Source organism: Pseudopodoces humilis, chromosome 14, assembly GCF_049639895.1.
Source record: "Pseudopodoces humilis isolate 2021_Gansu_Grassland_sample_001 chromosome 14, ASM4963989v1, whole genome shotgun sequence".
Taxonomy (NCBI): domain Eukaryota; kingdom Metazoa; phylum Chordata; class Aves; order Passeriformes; family Paridae; genus Pseudopodoces; species Pseudopodoces humilis.
The window spans coordinates 6,670,863-6,692,354 of record NC_142213.1 but is presented as its reverse complement, the minus strand read 5'-3'; the positions used below and the strand labels follow the sequence as shown (position 1 = coordinate 6,692,354).

At 41.0% G+C, this 21,492-nt stretch overlaps 1 protein-coding gene across 3 annotated transcripts in view; it reads right to left on the bottom strand.

The window, feature by feature from the left end:
* RANBP10 (RAN binding protein 10) overlaps positions 1 to 21,492 on the bottom strand; it is a 66,012-nt gene that overhangs the window by 43,537 nt on the left and 983 nt on the right. For all 3 annotated transcript variants that reach the window (XR_015773798.1, XM_088062380.1, XM_005526266.3), the window contains exons 2-3: positions 21,269 to 21,380; positions 6,184 to 6,236 (exon numbers count right to left, since the gene is read on the bottom strand). Coding sequence is in view for 2 of the 3 variants with exons in the window: in XM_088062380.1 (XP_087918506.1) it covers positions 6,184 to 6,236; positions 21,269 to 21,380 (165 nt within the window). In the remaining variant the exon portion in view is untranslated. The remainder of the gene's footprint in view (positions 1 to 6,183; positions 6,237 to 21,268; positions 21,381 to 21,492) is intronic.

Here is a 21,492-nt window from a genome sequence, read left to right as displayed (position 1 = left end):
GACTTTTGCTCTCTTTTCTTTCACTGTGCAATGCTAAAAGCTGCCATTTCTAAACATACTGATGGCCTCTGAGGAGGTACAAATTATGCTTTCAGGTAGAAGCATAGTTAAGTCAGCAAAAAGGCTACCCAAGTGAAGTTTCAGGAGAAGGTCTCAGCCTAAATAAAAATTCAGGGAGAAACAGCCAGCCAAATCAGCTTCAGGCCACTATACCTGGAAAGATGCCCCTTTGTAAAAATGTCTCCATGATCAGGATAACTGTTAATTGGGCGGAAATTTAATTGAGGTTTTCAAGACATATCTCTTTCTATCAAAAATAACCTCTGATCACTGTTAACTACGTGATTTGGGAGAATAAAGTTTCCCAAAGGAGCAGTTCCAACCTGCATTACCGGTGTGATGAACCAGGTAAGTGGACAGATCCAAGTTAATAACAACCCCAGAATCAAGCAGTGCCCCCCACCCATTATTATTAATCCAATTACGTGACCCATTTTACATGCAGCCCCACAAACTGGTTTGATAGGATAAATGAGAGGGTACCAGAGGCATAAGCAATTTTGTGGACAGGAACTGGCACAGCCAGCTGAAGGACTCACTGCATGTATAACAAACACCTGTCTAAGGCTTTGCTCTGACACCATGTGGAAATCCCTCATGCCTTTTTGGACAACTGTTTTTAAGGACAGTTCTGACAGAGCTTTGCAGCAGGACCAACACCATAAGGTACTATAAGCCAGAGCTTCATCAGCTGCATAAATAAATAAACTTAATAGAAATTACTTCTAAAGACAGAAAATCAAGCAGTGTGTCCAAGTTGCTGATGTAGCCAAGAGGCTCTGAAAGCAGACTGATTCACTGTTTGTTTGCCACATACTGCTCACGCATTTAATCCCATACTTCAGGGCTGTTGCTGATTTCTCCAGAAGCCAAGGGCCTGATTTTCCCAGGTAACCATGAAGCTTCTTCCCCTCCCGTTTCTGCTGAAGCCATAAGAATTGTGAAAGCTTGGCAAGGATTTTCCTTTGCCCCTGTTTGCAATATGGGATAAGAGCCACTTCCTGGACTTGCTCTGAATTTTAATGTTTTCTTTTACTATAAAAAGTAAGATACTGGTGCTTGTGATACATTCAGTGATTAAATGTTCAGAAAACATCTACAAGAGTTGTTGTAAATCAAGAAAACCTGACAAACAGGGAAGGGTGAAGAGCCAGGGATGTATGATTTGGAGAGAAGACCACAAAGCAGTGGTAAGGTTTTCATGCATAGAACTACAAAGAGGAAAGGAATTAATTATTTTCCACCTCCACGTGATCCAAGAATAGACTCAGACTACATGGGATATTCAGCTTTGTCATCAGGAAAAGTTTCCAGCACAAGGACAGTGTTGGAAGAAGTTGCCAGAAAAATAATGAAAGACTGGTTTAGACACACACCTGTCAGGCAGGACTAATGCATAATTGAATTCGCTTCAGATCAGATGATTTGGTGAAGTCTCAGCTTCTATAATTACTACATTTAGCACTGGGACTGAGGCCTTTAGCACAGGTCCTTTGTTTGTCAGTACAGTCACAGAAAGTGACAATCCAAAGCATAAACTGAAAACTTCCTTAAGTAAAACTTTTACATTTAAAGTAAAAAGATTCCATGGCAATCACAGAAAACAAAAGGAAAACAAAACAAAAAAACCCAACCAACCAAAACAAAACAAAAAAGAAAAACCAACAACAACAAAAAAAAAACCAAAAACAAACACCACAAAAAACCACACCAAAACCAAACCAAAACTGGCTAGAAGGAAAACCTGGAAGACTTCAGCGGAACTTGTCACTTGTAGCAGGATTAACTTAAGAGTTACATGAGGCAGCCAGAGCCTTGTGAAATTGAGACTGGAAAATCTAAGTACAGAGCCTCTGCAGAAACTCATCCCCAACTCTGATGAGGAAAAACATGAGAATTTAACTTGTGCAGCACCAGGAGTTGGACTCAATGATCCTTGTGAATCCCTTCCAACTTGGGACATTCTATGATTTTGTGATACAACACCTACCAACCTTCCCTTCTCTGGCTGCTCCCAGAGGGGAGCACACTAGCATGAAAAACCCTTGGGAACAGGCCTAAGGAAGAAACAAGTAACTTTTTTCTCCCAAAGAAATGAACACGAGGACTGAGTCCTCAACAGTCTTGCTCTCCCTGCTTGCATCTCCCCTGACAGGATAGCATGGAAGATAAGCTGAGAAGAAATAAAGTCCTACCTCCAAATGTCATCAGAAACCTGTCAGCAAGAAAATTCAAAGAAAAGGATCTCCAAACAAAGGTAAAATGGAAAGCCCAGTCCATGTGCTGGTTTATGGAGGACAAAAGATGGCTTTCACAGAGGAGGAGAGCATGGGGAATTCTTAATTCCCAGGGCTCATTTCTATTTTATCTTTATGTCTCAATAAATGGGTTGCTCACAAGGACCTTTTGCAGAACAAAAGACTCAGGCCACCTGGACAAAATGCTTCTGGTTTTGCTGACCTGGCTCACAGCACTACAGACCCAGAAGCCAAACCACAATAGGGAGCAGGTCTCTTTACACCAAATTCTCCTGATTTATCTGGCTGCACACTAATTCAAGTCTGTAAAACATTCTTGAGTTTGAAAGCTTGTTCTTTTAACAGAGAGTCTGGAGCAGCCAAATAGTGAATAAGCCAAGCAGTATCTTTTTGTTTGAAAAGCAAGCTGAAAAAATTGCCAGTGTTTCTGAAAACCAAAGAATGGTGAGTGAAAGCTGGCACTCCCTTCAACATGTACAATGCTGCATAGCAGGGCAAGTCATTTATTAACCAGAGGGTGTTTAAAGTCTTTAAAAGTGATTGGTCAGCTCCTATCTATGCTGTTTAAGAAACTGAAGCAGGGCATGCCTAAGGGTGTGGTTTCACAACATTTTAGGCAGAATTAAGAACTTGCTGCTACCTTAGAGATTCATCCCTCTTTCCCTCTCTGCTGGGTTTACCCTCAAAGAGCTCAAACAAATGAAATGTTACTTCTCAACAGCATGAAGACTTGAACTAATGCAGAACATCACATGCAGATGAGACTCATTTCCAGTGAGCAATCTCATCCATGTTAAGGATAGGACACTTATCATCTTCCCCTTTCATGAAGGTTTGGTAAAACCTTGTAGCAAAGCACCGACACATTTTCAGCAGGGCTCAGAAAAACTTCCTGGACTAAGGGCTAAATAATAATAATAAAATATAAGATGCAGATATGTTACTTGCAGGATGCACAAGTAAGAGCATTGCTCCATGAGTCCTGAAGGAACCAGCCCACCACAATCCCAACACAGCTGAGGCAGGCAGGTTCCTGCCTGGATAAAAGCTGGCCTGGCCAAGGTGACAGCTGCCAGAGCCAAAGGCTTGCACCAGGGAAGAAGAGTGACTGTGCAGATGGGGTGGGGAGGAAGGAAGGGTCAGGTGTCTCTCCTTTGGTGACACAGAGTTAGATCAGTTCAGCTGCAACATGTAATTTCATCTTCAAATACCAAAATGCTGAGCACACAGCATTTTCAGCACACAGTGAAAAAAACCTGAATGTGGGGAAAGAAGTGAGCAGACATTTCACTAAAAGCCACTAGTTTAAAGGAGAATGCCTATTAGCAAATGTTCTAAATGTCTTTACATTTTTTTTTTTAAAAATCAAGATATGTCAGGGTCACAAAAGTTAGTAGTTAATAATAATCCCACAGTTATTTCAGACCTGCTGACTGAATTTCAAAGCACAGCACAAAGAAACCCTGAGTCGAACATGGACAGGGAACTCTCCAATTAAAAGCAGTCTCTATTCCTAATGCAGACAGGGATAGTTAAGGGAACTCAGCTCATGTGGCTCCAATCACACTTGTAACCTTCAGAGAAAGCTCAGCACTACCCTCACCAACACCCAGCTGGGCTGAAGCCAAAATAAATTTGGCAATAAAGCACAAATGCCCCGACTTGGAACTGGATATGACCAAAGTGTTTGTCCTTGTGGGGGGAAAAGGAGTTTGAGACAGAACCCAGCAGCAAGATTTCTCTTTGAATTAGGACTCCCAGAGTGCCACCAAGGATCCCCAGTGAAACTGGGGACAAGAAAGGGACCAACTTTGGCTCCTGTACCAGACTCTGGGCTCCCAACCACCACTTGTGGTGGTTACACACTTCCCTGGCAACACACTGAGTGAAAATCGATCTGTTAAAGCAGAAGTGACTTAGAAAGGGTCTAAGGAGACAAACTTGGCAGGGTTTCAGGTCACAAAAAGTTAAAATTACGCTTTGATGAGAAGCCAAGTCAAGACTCCAAAGTCTGACACTTCTTTGTGAGCTCTCACTTACTCTGTTCTGTGAAGGACCTGATAACAGTTAAGCCTGGAAATATGTTTCTCACTTCAGTTACTTGAAAAATATACTAAAAAAAAAATAAAATAAAAAAATCACACTTATTCTCCAAAAGCCAGGAAGATAATTACTGAGCTGTAATACAGAGCCATGCAGTTAATCTTATACATATGATGGAAGAGCGACCTAACTCTGACCACAGAATGAATCTTGGCAGCATAATCTGCATGTGATCAAACAAACAACAGGTTCATGGGATCAAATTTGTACAATGCATTGCTAAATAAGCACTATCTCAAGTCTCAAGTTCACTTTATGCTTTATTTCACTGAGAGAAAAGAATTCCATGTTCATCACATGCACTCTAGAAGTGACAGTGGTATACAGCACTTTGACTCAAACTGGCCAAAAATGCTGCCCATGTAACTCCTGGGCTTTAAAGCCCTTTATCAGAATTGGTTTGGGTAATTTTTAGTCACCAAAGAGGAAAAAAAAAAAAAAAAGAAGAAATTACACTGTCTGTTCAATTTCAGGACAGCACACTTGAGATACTCAGTACACACCATCTCAGGTTAGTACTGAATCATGTATGTATGTACCTGTGTTATAACCCCAGAAGAATCCTAAATTAAGCATAATCCAACCAATCATCTGCAAGGCCAAGTCTACAAGACATTCCCCCCATCCTTCCATCACACATGCCACAGAGCCATTTCTTGACCTGAACAGGCTCCATTAACTGCCAAACAACCCCTTTTCCATGCCATTCAGCCCTGGAAGGAGATGATGGGACTAGATTCATGCTTTGCCCTGTACATGGCACACAACTCACCTGGATCAGGAGGACTGGGGGAAAGTGCATAGAGAGCAGGACTGACTGGTGCAGTTTTCATAACAATTACTAACAAATATAGTATGCAGTAAGATGCAAATTCTTTAAAGCACAGGTGTCACTGAAGCCATTTTTCCCAAAATATCAGGTCTTTCTTTTGTTAGGACATTCCCAAAACATTCTCCTTTTGAGATACCAAGATCCATAACAAGGGCTGAACACAAATTTCATCTTTAAAACAACTTCACCAGAAGCAACACCCAAGGCGAAAGAAGCCCCCATCAGTGACCAGCTGTCATTCATTCTGGCATCTGAAAAACATTTACTTTCTACCAAATACAACCCCCAGTTGAAAGAATTTGTGGCATAGCAGTCAATGTGTCAATACATATCTAGAAACTTATTTTACTCAATAAATAGGATATCATCAAAGAAAGATTGCCAATTACTTATTTCTGAAAAGAAGCCACTTAACCAACTTAGAGGCAAATCCAAAAACAGACATTTCAAACAAAAGAAGCAACAATATTAACTGGAAATACCACTCTACCACATTTTTGTAGTCTTTCAGTGGGAAGAAGGAAAGAAGAGAGACAATACAACAGGCCAATTATCCTGTCATTTTCAGACTCTTTCATGTAAATTTGTCAAGTGAAGTATACAGATTAAATACAAAATGATTTTCCTACTTTCTTTTCAGACACAAAGAAGAGTTTGCCTGTCTGAAAGCTCACCACTTTACCCATAACTCATTAATTTAGTCTTAATTTCTATTATCTGATAAAATTATCATGGCTGCATTGACACCAGTAACTCAATTTAAGATAACACTCAATAGGTTGAAGCTTCCAGATATAAGACAATTATAGTAATACAATTTTATTAATAGAAACACACATTCACTAATTCATATATAAAAAGAAAAATCTTTATTTCAAATGCACATTTAATACAGACTGTAAATCAAAATAAACCTTAACAGTGACTTACCAGGAAGCCTGTTCATGTTGACTCCTTGAGCAGAAAGTCCTATTCCCATGTACCTTCAAAAAACCCAAACAAAATAGCAGTCAAGCAAAAGAATGGTCATGGCACAAGATTCCCTGCAACAGAAATACAGCACTAAAATAAACCCAACCCACACATAAATTATTTAAGAATGACAAAATTACTAAAGATTTTCCATTACTCATGTCTTTTATTGAATCCAAGATAAAATGTCAGTCTCCTTTAGTAACTGACAGCTTTCCAATGTACAATTACAGTTACTCCTAGCTCTTATTTGGTAGGAAAAGAACTGGACAAAAATCAGAAATTTAATTTCCAATTTGCTTTTTGTGAGGTATTTTTATTCATCTATCAGAAAAAAAAACTATTTATATAGGTGATTAACAAGACAGTAAAAAAACACCTAAGTGCAGATATAGTATATGAGGACAGATGTCTGTGTAGCCTGATGTACTGTCTCCAAAAATAGCTGATAGTGGATGCAGAGGACAGAGCACACAGTTGTACTTTCCAAGAACACTCCTTCATTGTTCAGCATCTATTTTACACAATCTCACTTTCTGAACCATTGTAAGCTCTTTGAAAAGGCAACATCCTACAGCTTCCCATTCAATTCCTGCCCAACCTATTTTTCCTTTGTACTTACATTTTTAAAATTGGAAGAGAGAGGAAAAGCATTTCCCTGACAGCTTTCTTAAGGCTTTTTCAAGTCCTGATTCACATCCCACCCCCCAAAGGTCTTTTCTCAAGGCTGGTTAATTACAGTCTACTCAGCTGTTCTTACGGAAGCTCATCTCTACCGCAGTGCTCCTGCTACACTTCCAGTTCTGTAACTTCTTTGAGGAGCAGGGAATAACCACCAGCATCACACAATACAAGCCCAAGGTGATTACAGATAACAGCATAACAATGTTCTCTGTTTTGGTTTCTATTCCTCCCCCCCTCTGGATTTCTATTATTCCATTTATGTTTTGACTGCAGGTAAGAACTGAACTCACTTTTCCATGGAAGTGGGACACAGCTTGACCCTGCACTCAAGTGGCAGTCCAGAGGCCATTTGTTGTATCAAGTTGGGATTGTTTATTCTGCCCTCATAAGAATAATTTTGCACCTGTCCAGCAGGAGAGTAAGGCAAAGACAGCCTTCACAAAATCTCCTCTTCCTTACTGTAATACTTAATGCACATTCCCATTTTGTGTCTTCTGTTTCTGTTAATTTCCACGGTCTGTAATTTTCTTAATATTCTCTGGTAACACAGCTCAGGGTTTTTTTCAACACACTCCCATATTTTTAGGTTACTGAGTTTTGAAATTAAAAATTATTTTTTAATAATTTAATCTTTTTAAAGATTAATAATTTAATCTTTTTAAAGAAAAATATTCCTTTAAGATTTCAGACTTTGAGCCAGATTCATTTTGGACAACCTTATTGGTTTTTTTAAGCTTAAAAGTTTGTTCTTTCAATTTTTCTCATTGAATAAAATTTGAACTTTTGAGGTGTGTATCCCTATTGCCTCTCATCCCTGTGTCTAATTTTGTCAACTGTCTGATCCTCCAATAAAATGTCTTCTTAAACAGTCTCTGTACCATCTCAAAGTATTTACCCTTCTGATTTTATTAGCTGTTCTTAAACAAGCTTCTTCAATTTACAAGGCATGCTTTCTGACTTTTTTTGTTGTTGGGTGGTGGGGTTTTTGGATGAATACTGAAGGGGCAGGGTCTCAGGGCCTTTTACAGCCCTTCTCAAAGGATACCAAACATCAGTGATTATGGTCACTGCTGCAGAGCAACTTCTAAACACGCCTTTGCTGTAAACATTTTCTGCACTTCTCAGAGTACAACTCAGAAGTTACATCCTTAAGAGTTCCCTGACTCATGAGAGCTTCTCCAAAGCAGGCATTTGTGGCATCTAAAAATTCAACCCCACAGTGTCATCTGACATAAATCCATCTGTAATAAACTGAATTTGGGGATATTTTTACAGCCTTCCAGGCACAATATGGAAGATTTTCCCCTATGTCTGCAAGGATTACTCCAGCTCTTCCCTGCCATCTTCTTAGTGCACTGGCAGATAAGAGAGCTCTTGTTCAATTTCTGTGTTTCTAATGAGTCTGGACTCTTCTGCTGCTACAGAGATTTCCTTACTACATGGTGGGTTTTACCATGTGCTTTTTTTTAACTACGTGTGCAAGCAGCCAGGATCCCAGTCCACAGCTACAACTGTGCTCAGCTCTGTGAGAGCAGTGACAAGAGCCACCTCTGCCAACTGCTCCAGCCTGAGAGGAGCTCCAAGTGATTCCAAGTACCCAACTGCTTCAGCTCAATGTAAAAGCACCATCTAAACCTGAAGCAATAACACCAGAGTGATCATCCTGATACTGGCAGGTCTGAAACACTTAGCAAAGACCTGTCCAGGAGCAGACCATTCTGCTTCTCTGGCAGAACCATCCCCACCAACTTCACCAGGTCGCATCACCAAGCTCCAGACCTTCTGGATTTGTTGGCTGTGAGAAATTTTGTTCAAAGAGCAGGACGTGCCTCTTGGCATAGGGAATGTTTCTTATGTCCTGATCTATTTGGCTCAGCTGAAGGTAAAACACTGCAGAGCTGTGGCCACTTTGTCATGTGGTGGTGTCAGATTCCTTTCAGTATCAGGCAGCACAACTCTGCTGGCACAGGGCCACAGGCCAACTCCATCCCTCCTCACTGCCCGAGGGAGCTTGTCTGCTCCTCTGCCTCTACATCTGCTGCTGTTGACATGAACAGACCTACAACTGAAGAGAGGGAACACCTCTGCACACAGCCTTGGCACAGCTTCACCACAATCCCAGCTGCAGCACTTCCATGGGTGCCCTTTGTCCCCATCCCTTGCTGGGTCCGTATTGCACAAGGGTGGCAACACCAAGGAAAACACTGGAAATTAGAGGAAGTAACCTAATTGTTGAATTCAGATAAAATAGGTCATCGCCCACTTCTGCTTATCCTGCTTAACTTCATTATTTTCTATGCAGATTCATCCCCCCCTCTTTTGTGTACAGCAGCAAATCTGATGCACATAACCACAGACAAAACTTATACAATAGTATCTTTCTATTTTCAGACTACATAGCTTTAAATTGAGATTGGAAACTTGTATTTTTATAAAAAGCAAGCACTACAACTCCACAAATTCTAAATTTAAGATTACACTTTAATCTAGATACACAACACCATGGAAATATATTGCTAAAAAAAAAGGAACATGACCACAAACCTTCCTGGTTCACAGTTTTTTGCTCTTCAACTTCTGCTCCCATTTAAAGCTCAAGACAAACTTTAAAAATAAGACCATAATGGCTGTAGAACTGTAGATAGAATTTGCAGACAACCTAAAATAAAAACAGACTCCCTCACTATGCTGAGTTTCAACTCCACAGCCCACAGCTTAGATCCAGAATTTCAAATTGTCACAAACTGCTGGGTTTTGTTTTAGAAAATGCTACTTTGCTTTTCCCATCTACAATCAATTTATGTAATTACATCCAGAAGTAATGGATGAAACGAGCTTTAAGATCAATAAAGCCTCAGAGAAAAAAAAAATCAGTCTATTCTCTTGAAAATTGGGAGGAAAAAAAAATTAGTCTTCAACTCCACCACCTCCAAAAGCACCAGATGCTTTCTGAACTTGGTGCAGAACAGCTTCTCACTTCCTCGATTCCAAATGTTCCAAATCAGTTTTGTGTATGAAACAAATGCAATACTAGTTAAACAGTATTTGTGGACATCATCAAGAGCAAACTACTGCCTTTTATTTTTTTTAATAATGAATCAATTATGATATTCAATATCATTGAACATAAATCTCTATGGCCTTCCTGCCTGTATCACCCCAGGTTTCAGGCCATAATGGCGTGGATAGACTCCCTGTGGGGTATCCCTTAACTGGAGTTCCGTTTTGAGAGATTCAAATAGGTTCTTAAAAAAAAAAAATAAAAACAATACACAGGAATGTCAGCACCCAGAGAAAAACATAATTTTTGGGGTAATAATACATTTATATCCATTATCCATCATAGGTAAGATGCAAAGATAAACAAAGTGACCTCCTAAAACCATCTTCTCAGCGGTGAACACTGAGTACTTGGAACTGCTCCCCACACCTAATCTGAAGCTTCAAAAATGCTGCATCAGTAGAACAATTCCAAATAGAGCAGACTGACAAAAATACACACAGACACATGCTGGTGATTCAGTCAGAACAGTCTTGTTTCCACTCACCAGCAGCCTCAGCAGTTACCATAGCACCAAATTTTTCCAGGCTCCTAGTTCACCTCAGCCCAGCCCAGTACTGGTTGCTTCTGAAAATGTGACTGAATCAGCCACACTTCCCAACATCAGCTCTGCCTGCTTCATCCACACCCTGGCTCTGCCTGGCCTCAGCAGGAGAATGAAGGACCTTGGTAAAAAACTCTTCATGTCAAAAGATGCTGGCTCCACACACAACCAGTAGTATTCCCAGGATTTCTTCCCTCAAGGTCTTACAGCACTATGACTGTGCTAAGATTAAGCTCAAAGACACAAAGATTTTTTGGGTGCCTTCCCAGTTCCCAAGTACTTCAGCTGCTCCAGCACAGTGACATCCAAACAGGACAGCATTCACTTCTGGCCCTCAAGACAACTTGGGTGGTGGACTCTGCAGCACAGATGTTTTCAAAGCTGCATTTTTACTTTGGATTTTTTTTTAAATATGTATTTTTTTTTGTTTCTGTCAATAAAAGACTTTCCCTTGGAAAATATATGCAAAGCCAAAATGATGACTGTAGTTCTAAATTAAAATTTAAGTTTTAAAAGATACAAAAGATCTCAAATGCACTGACTCACTCAGGAAGAATTATATATTGTCACTGGGCAGAAATTATCTGAAAAACAATGAGAAAAGTTATTTCACAGAACTGACAACATTTGACTGACCTAAAGTGAAACAAAGAGATGTCTCAATGAAGCTGCTCTAAGCATTAGAGTCATAAAAGTAGAGAAGACACTGATGGCTGTGTTTAGTTTGTCCCAGAAGGAGAATCCACCCATATGAGAAGCAATTCTTTGAGTCAAAAGATGTTTCTCCAGAACAAACATGATACCCACAGAACCTGCCAAAAAATCAATGTAAGAAAAGTTTTTTGTGTAGTCTAAAGATATTTTGTATGAGCAAACCCACAAAAATCCTTGTGAACCCAGCAGAAAAACTTCAGAACAGACCTGCCCTTTGACAGCAAGGGACAAATGCTGAAATTCCAGGATTTGCACCTATTTGTCTTTTCCAGTGCAGGACTGAAGAACCCATTGAGAAGAACAGAGGAGAACACAGCAAGAGAACTCATGTAGACCTGTACTACATTCTTCAGTTTCAAGAATCCCAGAAGCAAAGAACATCTCATGGAAAGCATCCGGCACTTGGGAAGCACTGTTATGTTCAAAATAAAGGCAGGGCAGAAGGAGGGAAAAAGCAATTAGCCCATGGTCCTCACTGAACAAGCAGTATACTTTAAAAAAAAGGAGGTATTTCTTTCCCTTAAAAGCTACAAGACTTTCTCCAATAAACTTGGACTGAATATTCATCTTTAACACTAGCTGACAATTAGCAAGGCAGATTTATTAAGGCTCTCCCAGGGGAAGAAAGACAGTATAAATAATAAATACAGGTTTCCCCTGTATTTATTGTTTAACCTGTTGAAAGATACCAAGTCAGGATGGTGAAACAATCCCTGACACTCTTCTTTCAAGTGGCTGTGAGGTTCAACCCAGATGGCAGACAAAATTTAACCCATCTGAAAGCTGGGGAAACAAAGGGGAAAAAAATACATTGGTTTAGCACTGGCTGGGTAACAGTTATGAGCCCAAAACTCTTCTTTCCTGAACCAGCCCCACCCTGGCACAGTACAGGAGGCTGGAACGAGACTGCCAGGGATGCCAACAGGCACTGAGGTCCAAGCATGGAAGAGTTAAGACCAGAGAGGTTCAATAATTTGTTTTGAAAGCCATGACTTCCAGTAAAGCAGCCATTCCCTGCTCAGTTGTGAACCAACATTAACACAACATGCGGTAGAAATTCCTGGGATTGGCATTTTATTATGTGGCTCAGCCAAACCCAAGCAATCCTGCTGAGCTACGAGTTAAACAAGGGATGTTCCACTCTTCCAGAGGTTTATGATTCAAAGGCTTCCTGTATCCTGCAGTTTTTTCTAATAACCACACCTATGTGGCAGGAATCCTGTCCTCCCAGCTATCGTGCACCCTTACTCTTTCAACGTGCACAGTTAAATCTAAAATAAACAAACTAAATTATTTAGTTAGAGGTGAATAATACACCACACTGGTGGCATTTCAGAGACTTCCACAGTCTCTTGTGCAAAGCTCTGAATTATCATTCTTATCTGAGGTGGGTCCTGACTTCATGCCAGGTTTAAAGAGTGGCTAGAAATGATAACCCTTATCAACTCCCCACTTGAAACCACACTGTCGCAGTTCTGGTGGGGGAAGGGGAACATTGTTTTAAAGCAGTGAAAAAACAAGTTACATCTGTTTAAAAAATTTACCTATGGCATATAAAATACTGGATTCCAACAGTCTCCAATTCCTCAGTCTAACAACAAATATTTTGGAACTACTTCATAATGGAATATGATCTCTAGAGTGGAAGTGGTTCTGGTTTTATTTGTGCATATTGTGCTGTTCTGTGATGGTGCTTCAGAAATAGCACCAAAGGGCTCCAGGAAGAATCAAAATTCCCCAAGAAGAGGTCAATAAAGACAAATAATACAAGGCTGAAAAGAAGGGGATAAAGGGAAGAAAATAAATTTTATAAGAGCTCATTAAAAACAACTGCAAGTGTCCTGAGGCAAGGAGGAGTCCATTGTACATCAGCCCTTAGAAAGGCAGAGAATCCTTAAAAGCTGAAGACTGTGGAAAGGAAGGTGAGTGAGCAGGACAAAACTGAGAGGCAGCAATCTGGTAACATAACACATCTTCTCAGGGTGGTTATGAGTAATTAGTGACAAAATGACAGAGGAAGAATGAAAAGCTATTTTTGACAGACCAAGGTATCATATTCCCAGCTCCCTTCCAATTTTAGGATCGTGTTCAACTGGTATGTGCTAGCTGTAAGAAGGACAAACCCATCCCTTGTCTGTGCTACCTTCAGGAAAGGAAGACTGATGATGCAGATTAACAATGTTTAATTAATTAACACTGAAAGATGGAAAATACAGAGATGAAGACTTGACCTGAGCACCATTTAAGAAAGAAAAGGCACAATATGAGCACCACCAGGATAAAATCACCACTAAAATCTGTCAAGAATAACCGGTTTCTCTATCTGCCCCAATCATCACCAAAACAGAACCCCAAACCCTGTGGTCAAATGCAAATGTAGCTGAAGCAAATGTGTCTCACCAATTTACCATATTTTTCACTCTTGGCAGCTGACTCGTTCTCCAAGTCAGCTGATATCCAACAAAGTTCACACACAAACCATAGCAGTGGCAAATGGTGCCTAAAGCCTGGGAACAGCACAAAGCATTACTGATACTCACTCACTGATTATTTATTCTGGTTACACCCAGCTGAATAAGGAGGATTTTTGTTCAGGTTGTCCTGCTGATTAACAAACCTCACTTCCAAATGCACTGCTCAGAGTCACTGAAAATGTATCAGGGAAGTTTCCACAACAGGTTTCCACAACTGTATGGACTTAAGATTGTTTGATTGCCAGCCTAAATAACAGAACATTTTTTCTGACATGAACAAAGCCTAGAAAACAGTAAAAAAAGATGCTAAGAGTTACCACAAATGTCTAACAGAAAGGCATCCAAAAGAGGGCAAGTCATTTAAAGACTGTTTCATTCTGGTGACTAATCCTGCACTTCAGTCCAAATAACAGACAGATTCAAAATGCACTCTGAGCCTCTGTTTTTTCCTCTGAAAAACAGGCGGAACAATATAAATGCAATACCCAAATCAGAAGCAAACACTCCACCACCAGCTAGCTGTCTCTTAAGGGGTATTCTCACATTCTCATAGGCTAATTTCCTCTGGTTTAGACTTGGATGGTAACAATTCTTATGAAATGAGAATTTACCTGCTAATAATTAATGAAATTACAGAAAGATGTAACGGTAATATTTACATAAGATCTGGATGAGGGATTAATAATGGTGGAAAATATCTCAGAGAAAAAGTAACACCTGAAGTTTTGAGAGATGCACTGGTGAAATAAGAACACTTTCTCTTTAAACAGCAGCAGAAAGTCAGAGCTGGGGTGAGTGCTGGGAAAGCACCACACACTGAACTCACAGACCTTTACACACTGACATCTCCACAACAAGGGACAAAGGCTTCATGTGGACCCAAGCATCAATACAAAGAAATTGTAAACAAGCAGGCAGATTGTAGTGTGGAAACAGAGATCCAGTCTTATATCACAGGTACAATGTAAATCCCATTGCTAGAAAAGCAGTTTAAAAATTAGTCTGGCCACAGAGCTGACATAACACAATTAACACAATTCAGCTTCAGTGGAGAGCTGAAGAAAAAGAGTCAAAGTTTCACACTGGATGATAAATTCTTCAGCAGTTCATCATTTCAAGGCTTTTCGAGTGAAAGAAAAAGGTTTTTCCTATATAAAAGTTATCCAGCAAACAAAATTTAATTATTAAATAGAATTCCTTAGATCTGCAAGCTTAGAATATGTAAATAATTAGTTCCCATTATTCTGTGATTTGATTTAACTGCAAACATATTCTGAAGAACTGAGCATAGCAATGTTTTACATATTGATTTCGCTAGATTTTGCTTTTGTCACATTCTTAAATTTTCTATAACAGATACTCAGAAATAGCAGAGGGAGAGGGGATGAAAAAAATAACCAAACAAAAATAACCCTTTCCTGAAATTTTTCTTCTTTACTGCGAAAAATTTCCTAAGAAGCTGAACTGAAAACCCCAACAGCAACAAAAATAATTATCACAGTCTGAAATCTAGGAAATCTCAGACCTCAGACATACCTAAATCCACACATCACAAGTGGAAAAGTCACATATCACCATCACTGCTTCCATTTCATTGCTTTATTTCACAGATTATTTTAATGATAAATTGATACTCAACTATTACAATGGATGGCACATGATACTGCTATAAAACACTCAGTTTCAATTTCCACTTCACTGATAAAAAAATAAAGGAATTAAAAAAAGCCATCAACTGCAAAACAGATATTCCAAACTCACGACTCCTTTACACTGAAAAGCTTCTCTCAATATTACTGCCTTTTGGAAGAGTGTAACAGAACAATGACAAAGAAATAACAAAGAAATAACAACTTGTACGAGGTGTCATCAACTGACATGAAACCTCTGCAGAAAATGAGTCTCTACACCTGAGAGCACCATGGCACAGTTGGTAGCTAAGCAAGGACTTGCTTGGGCAATCTGCAAATTTGGAACAAGGCAGAAACTGTTTATGAAATCTACTTGGGGGCTTTATTTATGTGTTGGGTAGTTAAAGTGAGTGTCTGCAAAAAAGCATAAATTCAAACAAGCAGACCTACCTGCAATCTGAACAACCCCCTCTGTGCTGATTTTGGATTCTTGGAAACCAGGATGGAAAAATATAAAAAGGGGGGGAGGAAAACAATTATTTACAGGCTTACCAGTGACAAAACAGAGATCACACAAAAAATCCCCAGTTCTTACAGAATATCCTTTATCCAGACAGGCAGGGCACTCCAAAATGTCTGAGCATAAGCAGACAATGCTGTCAGAACTCTGCATGGACAGGCCTCTGTCAGCATCTGGAACCCATTAGAGAACACGAGCAAAAGGCTTTTCACAGAGCCATCACACTCACCATATGCTGAGGAGAAATGGAAAGTTGGCAAGGAGAAACATAAGCAAGGAAAAGGGGCAGATGATTTGTTACTAATGTACAGACCGCAACCAACCAACACATCTGACCTTTATTTTTCTTTTTCAGTCAGAGAGAAACTAAGCTATTTTTAAGTCTGGCTTATGGTGCACTTGTGTATGAAAGCTAAAGGAAGATTTTAAATAAACTATGGTATGGACTAAGCTTGATTAGCTCTTCAGCCACTCTCTTCAAAGAACTCTTTCCTCCCTCTCTCAGAAAACTCTCCTCAACCTAAACTAGTGCTGACCAACATCTCTGGACAACAGGCTGCACAGCTCAAAGCAACTGTGGAATGGTGCTGAAAGAAGGATACCAGCATTCCCTGTGGTTTATGTCTTTCCAGCTTCCCTCTCCTGCCTTTCTGGGTCTCCACCTAATGCAGAACTCACTGTTTCAAGTACTGATCCAGCAAAAAGGCTGTGAGCACAATCAAGCTCACAACACAGTCACTAGTGGTGGCACACAAAAACACATCTTGGCAAAAAGAAAAGCCAGACTGAGATGCTTTCTGGGATGGCTCAAAGTCCTCATGAAACCACTGGGCTGCCCTGGTATAGAGGGCTGGGCCCCCTGGCACCTCCTCTGCCCACAGAACACACCTGCTGTGCTTGCACAGAGTCACTATGGGAAGACAGCGCCTCTGTCCCCACCAGAGAGGTGAGGATGCCAGCACAGCAAAGTATCCTTGAGTAAGCAGCTGTCCAAGACCAAACCATTCCCAGAAAGACAGCAATCCACAGGCTGCTGGGCTGTCTGTTCCAGCAGCTCAGAAATGGAGAGGAGGCGGCAAGACAGGTGACTTCTGCCAGAATTCAGAACCCATGCATCATCAGGGTTGGCCTCTGAAATGTCCTCCCCAGTCACACTCCATCACAACCCAGCACGTGGCTGGGGGAGGTAAAACCAGTCAAGAAACCAAACTGGTGGTCAGGAACATGCAGTGTCACCCCCAGACAGCTCACCTTGCCCCAGCATAAAGAGGACAACAAGGATGACTTATCCTTCTGAGTCACAACAGCCTCTGAGCTGTGGGTTGGCTGCCCTACCCTGATGAGTCTCTCCCTGTTCCTGTTTACCAAGCAGAGATCGTGTAGTGGGGAAAGAGAGGCTGTGAGATGTGCTGACAAATCAGCACCAAACAGAACCATGTATTGGAGGGAGAGAGGACAAGAGTTCAGTGCTGCAAATACAGCGAAGGTTGAACTGTTACGAACAGTACTGGGATAAAGCCTGAGCTATTTGTGGCAGCTCAGGAACAGAGGAGTCACAGGCATTTCTGCCAATCTGCTCATCAGAGGAGTGCTGGAAGAAGGCCATTCACAGATTCATGGAGAGGTTTGGACAGGAAGGGACCTTGGGACATTCCTTCTTCATCCTTCTGCCCAAAGCATAAGTAACTCTGAAACTTCTATCAGTCAGCAGACTGAGGGCTCCCTCAGGCAGATTTGATGAGGGAGATGCCAGTGCCTTTCCAGGCATCCTGTTTAGGTGCACAACCATTTTCACAAAGGAAAATTCTTTCTTATGTCCAGCTGGCATTTCCTTTGCCACAACTTGTGACCCATTGCCTCTTGTCCTTTTGTTCCAGTTGACAACACTCAGGTGACAAGCACACGTCTCAGGAATTAGCTACCAGCAAGTCTTAAAACAAAACTGTTCAAGAAAACTTTGAATGGAATTGAGGATTGCTGCAATCCTACCCTTTCATCTCTCAGCTTGAGCCATCCCTTTGTTGACTTGCCTTCAATTAATAAAGGGAACCCTGAAAAGTGTCCTCAACTTAATGAGAAAAAAAAAAAGGAGCAATTTCTGAAAGTGACGTCAGTAGATGAAATCATCATCCATTACTTTTTGGCCAGCTTTCCACCAGTTATCTCCCTGAACCAGCTCATCACAGGACAGGGTAACAGCCTGTCTGCGTGAGGGAAGGAGTAGAGGCATACAGCAAATGCAAGGGCAGAATCCCACAGCACTGACATATATCATCCTAAAGTGCTGTGGAACCACTCCCTGTGTGCTCAGCACAGACAAGGAGGTGACAAGAGGGCTGGGACAAGAGACTGCAAATTAAATTCTCCTCTCTTATGAGGGTAAGAACACCTCCCCCCTCAACATATCAAAAGACTGACACATCTGATTTGTTCCATGTTACCTAGAAATCTTGTCAAGACAATTTTTCAATGGTATCCTGGCAGCCTCCCCTCTCCCAGAAAAAAAAAAAAAACTAAACAAAACTGCACAAAAAACAAACTCAGTAAATCAACATGACCTCTTATTTATGAAGTCTAAATCCACCAGGATAAAAAATAGCCACCATTCAACTAAAAGTAAGTTTGAATCACACTTGTGCCTCTCAAAGGACTGTGGTTTTATCTCATGAGCAGTGAAAGATCCAAAGCTAAGAAAAGCTGATCTATCTCAGAAGTTTCTTACATACACCAAATGGACTTTTTGGATGCTGTACTTGCTTTAAAATAACCACCAGCAAATGATTTTACCAATGCTGAGGCAGAAAAGTCCAGTGATGACAAAGGCAGAGTTTTCATAAATCATTTTGTTTGCTTCCTTAACAAAAGCACCTTTCTGGGGCAGGTGCATTAAGGCACAGGGGAGACAAGGCAGTGCAAAAGAGGAAATTTTTCTACCAACTGTGGCAGGGCAAAGTAACTTGTGCCTATGCTGCTGCAGTCTCTCCCTCCCTCTTCCCCTGTGCTAGCTCTGGGGTGAGCACAGGAGTTCTCAGCCTGGAAAACAGGGGGAGGCAGGGATGTGTGTTTTGACTGCTAGGATGTGATCTGGTGGGAGAAAACAGGAGAGAACCACAGCATACTGGTTTTAAATCCCCTTAGTCCAATGAAAAACAGGGAAGAAGTTAAAATGGTGGTCCTGACACCTGAGTCATCTCCACAGCTCAGGTTTCTTTCCCACAGTGACATCACCAATCTAAAATGGCACTGTCTGATGCCAATTCAAGAAGCCTCTTATCAGAGCATGTCACACACAGGCAACATCCCTTGGCAGGCTGCAAAAAGCATCTTGTGAACTTTGGGATTCTTACTTCTCTATTAAGAGCCACGGGGAGCTTCTATCCCACTTCTTATCTAAAACCTTAGATTCTGTTGTTTATTAGCAAGTGTCAGTATCTAACCAGAGTGCAGAACCCTAAACTAACAATGCTGAGCACAGAAAAACAACAGTTTTGAGCAAAATCAGACTCCTCAACACTTCCTGAAATTCAGTTCACAAAAGCCTTTCTTGAGCAAGTCTTGTTTCAAAAGCAAATCACTCACATTTTATACCTAAATGTGAAATGCCATCACAAACTCCAGAAAGAGATACACAGGGAATAACTTCACATCATTTCCTCACTACCTCATACAGAAGACAAACCAGCTCTAGGGCAAAGGCTGAAATACCCATTCTGAAAACCTCTTCCTCTCCCCTTGCTAAAGGGCTTCCTTCCAGTGTTATTCCTAAGGACAGGCTTTGCCACTTACACTGCTTGAAAACTTCATTCCCTCAATCCCTTCTTCAAATGACTGGACCTTCAATCCTTTAAAATGAAGTCACCATGATGGAATAAACATTGTGGAGCCTCCTCAGAAGAAATCTCTGCCACAGTTCACTAGTACAACACACTGAGCCTCCAGCAGGAACAATTCAAACTATTAAAGGTGAGATACACAAAAGCACCTTCTCAAGTGACAGCTAGGCAGCAGCTACAGTGGAAATTCACAACCACAAATCCCCAGCACCACCCTGTGCGAGATAAAACTTGGATCTCTCTCTACCAGCAAAAGAAAAACAAGGCACAAGAATGGCTGAGACATCAGAGAAGCTCTCAAAGCCTCGGCACTGCCCTGACCTCAGACCAGAGCTATCAGCAGCTCCTGTTCAGGTTGTTGTGTTAACACACATGGTTGTCTCTTTGGAATTATTCTTGGAAAGTCACTGTAATTACAGAATACAATAAAAACAACAGATCATTAATACAGAAAACTCTGATCTTGGGAGACAAGCAGAAAATTCCATTATCTCCCTTTAAGGTTGATCTAGACTGCAGTAAGGATTAAGTGCTGTTCAGTGACCTTTCGTAATGTGATTTCTTTGGAAAATTGTCTTGAAGCTCACTGCAAATTATTTCAGTTTTAGCAGTTACATAAACTAATCAAGGGCAGTGTTTCAAAACAGACAAGCAGTTAACAGCCAGGTCAGTGAAACGAAGGAATAAGGATGGTCTTTTCCCCGCATTTATAAGGAATTCAGCCCAGCATCCACCTTTGCAGATAACCTAGTAATTATCAAGGGCCTAAATGCAGCACAACCTGAGATCCTTCACAAGTCCCTTTACAAGTAGGCCACTTCTCAATTCAACAATGACAGCAAAAAAATTCAACTATAACAAGTTTTCACTTTCATTTGGTTTTTAGTAGGAACATCTGCTGCCCTTCCCCACAACCCTTAAACTGGTCAGAGATCAAATATCACACTTGAAGGACTGGATTAATTAATTGCACCCAAACCCTCCTCCTGTGTGGCTTTCCCCTCCAGATAATATTCCTGCCATATTCATCCTTTAACAATGAATAATGCCAGGGCCATCCACACAGAACAGATTGACACCTTCAAAATGAGCAAAAATTAAATCCATGTTAACAAGAGAACTCCAGACCTTGTTAGAAATGCCCCTTTATTACTTTCCCCAGTGCTCCAGTACTCTTCACCACATCAACCTCACTGCAGCAGTCCAAAATTAAGCTCAACCTTCCTCCCTTCTGCTTCACTTCACTTCTGAGGCATCATAATTCCAGAAATCAGAGTCACCAGACCTTGCTAGCAAGAAGAAAACCTATTTTAATTCATATTGCACCAGAGATCCTCAGTTTACTGAATTTTTTAGAAGTGCCCATCGCCAAGGGCTCAGGACACAGCTGTGCCAGTGCCTCTGCTTCCAGGGCATTCCACCTCATTTACATCCATTCATCAGGAGGACAAAACCTGCCCATGCTGTACCTGCCTGCTGCACCCAGCAGCCACGGGACCTCCAACACTTCTGGAAAGGAGGCCAGAGTCCAGCAGAGCTGCCAGACACATCCCCAGCCACTGAGCTGCAATGAGGCACTTACCCATCTCTACCTTTACTGACGATCTTCACTTCAAAGTAATAAATGCCACAGGCTGCAGGGATGGGGTGAGTGGCCCTGACCGAGGCAGCATCTTTGTGATTTTTACCGTGACCTAAGAAAGAACAGAAATGTAAGTACTGAGGGGATCTGGCCTATCACATATCCTGATCTAAAACCTCACTATCTGAAACCAGGAGGGATCTGTTTCTACACGGAGCCAGCCA